General features: G+C 39.7%; 1 protein-coding gene across 1 annotated transcript in view; it reads left to right on the forward strand.

Moving 5' to 3' along the window:
• The window catches only part of LOC139325935 (phosphatidylinositol 3,4,5-trisphosphate 3-phosphatase TPTE2-like), a 37,249-nt gene extending 28,264 nt beyond the window's left edge, over positions 1-8,985 (forward strand). The window contains exons 11-18 of the mRNA XM_070955984.1: positions 731-819; positions 1,373-1,434; positions 2,220-2,300; positions 3,090-3,195; positions 6,044-6,141; positions 7,114-7,209; positions 7,709-7,779; positions 8,883-8,985. Of these exons, the coding sequence (XP_070812085.1) occupies positions 731-819; positions 1,373-1,434; positions 2,220-2,300; positions 3,090-3,195; positions 6,044-6,141; positions 7,114-7,209; positions 7,709-7,779; positions 8,883-8,985 (706 nt within the window). The remainder of the gene's footprint in view (positions 1-730; positions 820-1,372; positions 1,435-2,219; positions 2,301-3,089; positions 3,196-6,043; positions 6,142-7,113; positions 7,210-7,708; positions 7,780-8,882) is intronic.
• Positions 8,986-9,555: the final 570 nt, after the last annotated feature.

Consider the following 9,555-nt stretch of genomic DNA (forward strand, 5'->3'; position numbering starts at 1 on the left):
GCCTTTAGGTTGCAGGTTTGTGTTACTGTAACTTTATAGTAAAAATAGTATTGGCCTGCATGATTTCACTTTCTTAGTCTGGTCTACCTTGAAAGGCTGATAGTACAGTATAAATTCAGAATCAAACCCACTGGATATAAGCAGGGATGGTCATCAAATTGTTGATTACTCTTCCTCCTCAATTGCTTTTCTGGGCCAACCCACCATAATTGGGATCATCCTGCTGCCATCCTTAATGGTGTGCTCACAATACATGTCCCTCCCTTACAAGCCAGTTAACTAACCATACAGCCACACTCTGGGCTCAGTAGTCCGGTTCTTGCCAAGCCACTCTAGCAGGCTATCCTATCCTGACCCTTCCTCTATTCCCATAATCTATCATAATATATCTCTCAAAATGCTCTTCCACATGAAAGCTCTCCTGCCTAATCTACCTGTCTCCTCTCCCAAGAAAAAAAAACTGTTAATAAATTCAGCTTGTTTCCAATTGTGAGCAACAATGTAAGCCCTTTTAGTGGGAAGTCCTTAAAATTTCTCCTATGAACTTTGTGCTTCATATGACTTATCTCCAGAGGCAACTAAAGAATCCTAAATGGAAATGGTATGTGGTTATAAGAAATTCCACTGCCAGATGGATTTGTGCTGTTCTGATAAATGAAAGAACACTTTAATTTTTCTACAGTAATATCTACATAAGCTCTTAAACAAGGCATTCTTCCTTTTCTTTAAGGGAGACACTCACATTCACTGCCAATGTGAGGCAGTGGATGGAACAGGACAACCACAATGTTATAGCAATACACTGTAAAGGTGGGAAAGGTATGTGGACTTTCTGGTTTCCTAAAGATCCCTGTTTTGACAATTGTTCTGGTGCAGGAGATGGTGTAAAATGATGCCCTGAATTGGACACAGAGGCTAGCAGCGGTCAGTATTAATGCTGAAGGGCTGATAAAATGGTTTCAGATAATGTATTAGTTAAGGGATGTGCTGACCATAGCCTCACATGGTCTTGAAAAATAGCCCTATGCAAAACGCCCTGTAGTGATCCAGTCTCTTTCAGACATGCTCAAGGGGAATGTCATTTTTAGTCCTTTTGTAAACTTTAAGAGTATTAGTCATTATCTGAGATGCATGGAAATTCTGTAATAGATTTAGCATTCACTGATAGTATCTGTCTGCAAAAGCTGTTTGCATCACCTGGTGATAGATGTACAGGGTAAACTTTTCGTAGGTTCAGATGCTTTTCAGATTTGTTAGGAAGTACAGGGGTGGGATTGCTTAATACTGATGCTGTCATTGCCTCATTCTTGGGGACAAGTAAACACGACAGAATCATTATTCCTAAATCACTGATTTCCCCTTTTTGATACAGGTAGGACTGGAACTATGATTTGCATCTGGCTTATTGACACCGGCCAGTTTAAGACTGCACAGGTACCAAAGTAATGTTGATCTTTTTCCTCTTGTTTCTGAATGAATTAAAGTATCTAAAATGACTATGCAGAGCATGTTGAAAAATGCTACCTCCTATAATTTCTTCTGTGTGGGTTCCAAATGTAAAATAGGATTAAAAACTGATACTTTCAGTATGGCTTGACCAAACCACCTAGCATGCAACTTCTTGTTTGTTCAATGTCATCTTTGATAAGGACTCTGAATTTGTCATATCCAGGACTTCATGTAATAGAGCCTGATATGTTGTTCTGTCACCGTGTGAAATTTCTTCAGCAAGGCTTGTTCCTATCTGTGTCCAATTGTTTTTTTTTTTCTCTGATTACTATTTTACCTGTTTGCTTGCAGTAAATGTTAAATTGACCAACTTTTAATTACTTGGATGTCTCCTGGAATTCTATTTAAAGTTGACATTAACTGAAGTGTTGCCCATAGAATTGCTTCCAAAAATTGCTTATGATTTGTAATTTATAATGTGACTGAAAAGGAAAATAATTAAATATGTATTACAGTCACTGTTTCTTTAATTAAATCCAAATTAAGTTTTGCCCGACTCTGCCCAGTTGGTTTTCTTGGACACATCTATTTTCTGAAGTATAGCTCTGGTATGCTACTCACAAATAATGAGTAGTTCTGAGGCATTCTGCCAATCCAAAGCTGTGCACTTTTCTCATATAAGATTTCTAGTTAGTTGTTCTTAAACCAAATACTGTAAGTATTTGTAACTAAATACAATAGTTATAGTAACACCATTCTCAATTTTTAAGGAAAGTTTGGAGTACTTTGGCAAACGAAGAACTGATGAAACTACTAGCACCAAGTTTCAGGGTGTTGAAACTCCATCACAGGTAAAAATGTACTATGAAGCCATGTGTAAGGTTGAATCAAAGAACTAACACAATTGATTGGCAAAAAATAGCTGTGTAATTTAAATAGTTATTTCCTGTTTTACTTTGCATTTCTTAAGTGCTGCTTCACTTCTTTTATCCAATCATATGAGCTTTGGGTTTGGTCATGTTTTGATTAAGTGAAACTTGGGACATGAATGTTAAATTTTTCCCCCTTATGAAGTCAAACATCAGAGAATGGTATGGAAAATATCTTGGGAGATGGGGCAAAGAGATGCTGCCTAGAGAATGGTTAGATAAGAGACAGTGTATCCCACAGCTGGATAATAGTTGGGACAAGAGGCTCAGAAGGGAGTTTCTTGGGCTGTACCTTCAGACTTTCAAATTTCTATTAATGTAGCTTCACAATAAAGTAGAATTAGCTTATCTGATTTGTTTCCTGTTTGGCAACTTGGTAAGGCTGACATCAGTTTTGCAAGTTTGAAAGTACAGTTCTCCCACTGTCTCACGTATAGCCTAAGAAACTCAGGAGGGTCCTTCCTGAGCCTATTGCCCCATCCACCATCCAACTGCAAGGTATTTCCTGGGCAATATCTCTTTGCTCCATCTCCCAACAACATTGCCACATATCATGACAAATAGCCTTTCCTTTTTTTTGGATTAGCAGGGCATTTGCTTTCCTTAAGATTTTGATTTCATACAGATATGAATATTTAATTATCTATATTTATTATAGATTTCTTTACAAAATTATTTTTGTCTCAAGGCACTCCTAAATTTTATTTGCAGAGTAGGTATGTAGAATATTATGCAATCTTGAAATCGGAATACAACCTGATCCTCCCACGAGAGAAGCCTTTCAGAATCAGATGCATAAAAGTCTATGCTATCGAAGGTAAGTGCCACTAAAATGCTGTAGGAAGGGGATTTTCCAGTTGATGCTGCAATCTCAGCACCTAGATCAGTTGGGTTCCCCCCATCACACAGTACTAAACCATCAAAGTAGGTCTGTGAATGATCAGGCTGAATATTCTAGACATTTACAGCTTGCTGGACTCATTCTAGCTGGTCAGTTCATATCCACAAAAAAAAGCATGGCTGTTGATTGTGTTGAAACAGACTGCCCCATCTCCCTCTGTTGGAAGTAGAATATAAAAAACAAACAAGGACCTGGGGAAGAACTTGGAAAGAAGTTACAGAAGTAAGGTGGGAGAAAGAGTGGAGTTTAATCTCTCATTGAACAGCCTCTATTAAATTGCTAGAATGTTTATAAATCAAAGGAGAAGTCTAAGTAATTTAATCAGAAGGAACATCTGATTTAAAAGTCACTAGTTTTTTGTAGAAATAGGTAAAACAGGATTTTGCATTAGATTTTTAGTTGGTTTTCTCTGGCTGTTAAGTCTATTTTTTCTGTATTTATTTATGCAGGATAATACATTGGCTATATTATGCTCAGCTCTCTGTTATCCTTTCTTCAAACTTGACATGAAGACACTAGATTCATTTAGGATACTTTTATGAGTTGGAATCCCTGTAGTTTCTCTTCTGAGTTCCATGAAAGTCGCTATTTATAGCAGACCAGTATCATCTTAAAAAGAGGATGTTCAAACCCTTCAGACTATTTCCACACATGTTCAGCCACCCATTTTAGCTGGGTAGCAGCTACAACATATCCTTGTGTTGGTGCTGTTTCAGCCCACTGATGTCATTTTAGGAAATGAATTGACCAGTTGCCTTGGGTTTCAATAAATCTGTGCTCCTCTTTGGTGGAGATTCTTTATTCAACCTGTCTCTCAGCATTTTAAGTTTTCCATTGCAGAAATGTGCTTGTACATTTGGGGAAAGTACACAAATACAGAATTGCTGGTTTAGCAGCATTGCAAGTTTCAGAGGTTGGAAGGCAAGTTTGCTGCCATGAAGCTGAAAGCTGTTGAGATTTTTCAATGCACCTGCAATTTCTAAGCAATCTATCTCCCTATTGCACAGCTTTCTTTCATACTATAGTTGCATTTCCCCCCCCCCAAAATCAGTGGACACATAAATGTATAGCCATACATGAAACATTGAAAAACACACTGTCAATTTTAGTCTTTTCCTTTTGTGAAGAGTGAAAGGAATGCTTGCTTAGATGTGGATCAAGTGAAAGGCAGTTATTGGCCAGTTTGAAAATAAAGCAATCTAGGAATGATTGATTGATGGTTCTCTATGAATTATAGATTAGCAAACCTATAAATACTATTGTATTCCTAGCATTTAAATAGTCAAATTGTCAGAACAGTCCAAATCAAACTTGGGAGCATTTTAAACTGGACCGTGATGGCGAACCTATGGCACGCGTGCCACAGGTGGCACGCAGAGCCCTTATTGCCGGCACGACCAGGTCCACCGCACATGCGCGCACCTCCCATCAGCCAGCTGGTCTTCCGGTCTGCCGCGCATGCACGGAGGCAGAGCCTTCCCCTATCTCTGCAGTTCTACCCTCTGCAGATGCCTCTCGGTGGCGGGAAAGCAGGAGAAAGCTAACACGCGATGGGGGGAGAAACTACAAAGATCTGAGGAGGCACGGAAAGCAGGAGAAAGCTAGGATTCGATGGGGGAGGAACTTTGGAGATCGTGGAAGGCAGGAGAAAGCTAGGATTCAATGGGGGAGGAACTTTGGAGATCGTGGAAGGCAGGAGGCAGCTCTTTAGCACAGCTAAAGCACAGCTCTTTAGTCAGATCGCTTCCCCCTACAAGCGCGGCTCTTTTAAACAGGGAAAGAAGACAGGCAAGAGAACGAACACGTGTAGCAGGAAGCTCTGGAGTTGCCTGATCATCAGCCAAGCGAATTCCGGCTCTAGAGCCACCCCAAACCCTACAGCCCACAAGCGAGGCGGAAGAAGGGAAAAGCCCCTCTCTTTTCAGTTCCCCATTGGGCTGGCTCCGCCAAAGGCTGCCTCTGGTCTCGGAGCCAGTTCCCTCCTAAAGTTTCAAGGGCCACCACATGATTTCCATGAACTTGAGCTGAGCAGAATTGCAGGGCCGAGCTCGGCGAATGTGACGGCTCCTGTTTTTCCCAGCTGCCGAGTGCTCATTTAGAGAAGAGGAGCTGGGGAAACAGGCAAGGCGCAGCGGCGGTGGCGGCAGGCAGGTGTTGGGGAAGTGCTGAAGGCAGCATATGCATCTGGGATGCCCCTCTTTGGGCTTTCCACTTAGGTGGCGATAGGTGCAGCCAGTCCCCATCCACCACCTGCTCGACCTGCAGCTCCCAGTGGGAAGGAGCCCAGACAAGACACGCGTTCGGAGCTTCCTCGGGGGCAGTCTCAGCCCCGCCATCTTGGCAACGCCATGCGCCGGATGGGGAACAGCTGTCTCACCAGGGAACGGGCTGGTACCTAGTTGTCCTCTGGTAAGAGGTATGCCGGTCCACTTGGAAAAAGTGGGGGGGCGCATTGGGGGGGCACGCATGTGCAGTGTGAGCGCATGTATAGAGGGAGCATGGGGGGTGTCGTGCACGCATGCGTAAACGGGAGCGCGCATTGCATTATGGGTTCTGGCACGCGGGAGCGCGATAGCGCTCACCCGCTCAGACTTTTGGCACACAATGCCAAAAAGGTTCGCCATCACTGGACTAGGAGATGAAAGAGCTGGTCATTTTGCAACATCACAGGATATTTTTGGTTTAAAATATGAATTCCATTGTTTGGTTCCAGTAATTATTTAATGCATGTCTTGTCTCCAATTCTCTTCTTTCCCCTCTTTAGGAGTTGGTAAAGGCAATGGGACTGATTTCAGAATAAAGATAATCATGAAGAAGGAAGTAGCATTTCAATGCAATTGTGCAACACTAATGAACTGCAAGGTCAGAGCTTCATGTTAATTTAAGGATCTTGCAGTCATGAAGGCCAGGATTTGTTGATAGAGTTCCCATTCATCCCATGTTCAATTGCTGCACAGATGTGTGTACTGCAATGGAAACTGATGCATCCTTGCTTTGAATTCCCTGATTGAACAACTCCAAATAGGCAACAATGAATAAAGTAGTGAGAAGGGCCATGCTTAGTGGTATGCATGCCAGGTATTTGTTTCAATTCAGTCTGTAGTATTTATAAATGGGGAGGAGAAACTTATTTGAGGTCCTGGAGAACCAGTATAAAAAAGAAAGTACTAGGGACACTAATAATCTGACTTGCAATATGGCAGCTTCTGCAATTCCTTTTGGCTGTGTTGTGAGAAAAACAGATCCTTTTGCAATTCTTTACAAAAATAGCTAGCATGCTATTTGACTACAATCCAGAAAGGCTGTTAGATTATTATATGTCAGGTAAATTCCCACAAATAGTGATAAATTAACTAGAGGTGGCACTAATCTATCTGAGGATCAGAGAATAATGCATTTTTAATGCTCATGCCCTGAGAGAAGTAACTTTTGAGAAGCAAACTAGGAAAAGCTGCATTCAAAGTAGAGCTAATTATTACCTAGAACATTAGTGGAGAACTCTTAATGTTGCATGTGGCTATATAGTTATAGAACTATAATCTGTTCAAGAGCTAAATGGCAGTTTTATGGCATGACTTCTTACCCTTAAAATTTCCTTTTGAGCCTGAATGGGTAATGCAATATGCACATAACTGTCAGTCTCTCACATACATAATCTTGTCCTCTGAAGTGGAGAGACTTATTGAAATATTAACAGATACTGAGCTGAACCTCCCTCCAAGCTCCTTCATGGTGATTTCAGTGCATGAGAAAAAGAACTAAAAAACTACAGTCTTGCATTTGGTGAAAGACATTTAGTGAATGAGAATAAGATGTGTATCTATTTTGTTTCAGTTGTTCCTTGATCATGAAAATGACCTGTTAGCAATTGGTTTGAAGAACTGTCCTGTCATCAGAAATGATGTGAAAGTCAGATTTGAAGCTACTTCTGTAAGTTGAGAAATGGTGACTTGGTTATATACCTTTCACATTTGTAACTGTTGAAATAGTTATTCCATTCCATCTCAGTCACAAAACCTTTAAACGTTTTAACCATCCTGCTGACCTTACACCCACCTACCAAACTTGGCTGACTTTAAAAAACTAAGCTGGGTAGGCCTGTTTTGGAGTCCACCAGGAAATGTCAGACTAAAAAAACTCTAAAAAGCAGTGGCAAACTACTTCCAGATTGTTATTAAGGAAATTGCATAGACATGCCACAAAGTGACCAATTGTTGATTTGGATTGGAAAAAAAAACAACAAAACTTCAGACTTTTCTGTTTTGCAGTCTTAAGCTGCTAGACTTCTCTGCATAAATTGACCAGAAGTGGCCAGCTTAAGACATCTTATTGTGGATTTCAGTTCTTTCTATATTTTGGCTGTGATGATGGCTTGATGTTTTATCTAAGTAGCATTAACTTTATTTCTTGTCTTTTTTAAAAAATGTAGGATATTCCAAAAGGCTATGATGGCTGTGCTTTCTTTTTTTGGTTCCACACAGCTTTTATACGGGACTATCAGTAAGTTGTAATGTTTGAAAGCACACATGTACTGGAAAAGAAAGCAAAAATGCACCCAGACTTATGAGCCAGGGTGTAAGAGACTTTAGGTTACACTGAGACTAGAAGTTAGCTTAAGTCTCCATAGAAAGAGACAGTCATTTCTTTATTTCTATGTGGTTGTATATTTTGGGGGGATAGTCTGTTGAGAAAAGGAGGCCTGCCATTTAATATTGCTTGGTATGAGCCAACTCTTGAGAAAATGCCAGCTTAAAAAAAAAAGCCTCTACCATGTTGAGAGATGTTCCTATGTTCCTATTACTGGTTTTCCTTTAATGGATTTATAAAGCTTATCAAGTCTCTAAGAAAAGTTATGTGATTATTTAGTAAAAACTCATAACTCTTTTTTTGAAAATAATTCCTCAGTGGTACCATTCAGTTTGTCACTGCAGATAAATAACTTTATTTGCCATGTAGGAGATCCAAAATACTAGAGTGGCACCTTAGTGCTTTTAAGCAAGGGGATAATTTCTGTTGCAAGTGTTATTTCTCTCTTTCTTTAGTCTCTATTAAACTATGTTTCATATTGCTTGTTTGCTAATGTTTGGAAATACATTTAGCGTTGGCTAGAATTTATTTTGCAGTCAAGCTATATTTTTCCCCAAACTATGCTCTTCTTAAACTATTTATATTTATTTACTTGGGGGCATTTATACATTTTTCCCTCCCAATTGCATCTATTGATTGCATCTATGTGACATCATCATAAATGAGTATTGCCACGTGCCAATAGTCATGAAAATATGAGTTTTATGTGCTTGAAAATTCAGCTTTCTTAGATGTGACACACCTGTCATTCTTTCTATGAGTAATGTTTGGAGGTGAATGATAGCATTGCAGAGACACAATGGCACTATCCATGCACAGGAGACAGACATGTGCATTCCTAATGGGAACCAAAGGGTTGCTGAAGAGCTGAATATTTTTCTGGGAAAAGAAAATAAACAGGCTATATTCTGTTACTTCAATATTCAGTGTTATAAGAAAAAATATTTTGTTCTCTTCTGTGCAACAGTTTAAATCATTTACATTAAGAGAACTAGTTTTTTTCCTCTTTTTCCTAGTCTTTTCCTCACAAGAAATGAAATCGATAACTTACACAAGCCAAAGATGTGGAAGATGTTCAGAGATAATTTTGCTGTGGAGATAGTTTTCACTGACCCATGACTGAAGCAAGCAGAAACAGACTTAACTGGAAATTGCATAATTCAGTAACCTGGTTTCGCACCCGATATGGAATTGTATTTTGAGACTACTACTTCTCAGTGTGCAGAATCACCTTGAATGTAAAAATAAAACTAAGGCCTAGTGCGCTATCATGATTACAACAATTAATTTTGCCATCTGGATTATGTGTAAGACAATTACAGAGTCTTCAAAGAGTTTTACTACTCTCTTCTGTTCCCACCCCTCTTTGTCAACTCAGTAGCAAGTTCACAAGTTCTTCATCATCTTATTCTGATCTTATAAAAATCTTTTTAAAATGACCAGGTTATTGGCCAGTTTCCAATAGTAGTTTATGACTGGGAGTCTGGAGATCAGGCATAATTATATTGTAATGACTTCTAATGCCAGATTCATCAGATTTATGTGTGAGCCATGATGTCCCAAGGTTTGAGATCAAAGATTTTACCTGCTTTCTCTCTCTCCCTCTCTCTCTCTGCATTCCATAGGCCTTTTACTGAGTTTCTGATTTGGTGTATTTGGGTTAATTTTTATGCTACACGTGGGAACCCC

The sequence above is a fragment of the Pituophis catenifer genome, unplaced genomic scaffold (genome assembly GCF_029215685.1).
Source record: "Pituophis catenifer annectens isolate HBS135680 unplaced genomic scaffold, rPitCat1.0.hap2 SCAF_1, whole genome shotgun sequence".
NCBI classification, from domain to species: Eukaryota; Metazoa; Chordata; class Lepidosauria; order Squamata; family Colubridae; genus Pituophis; species Pituophis catenifer.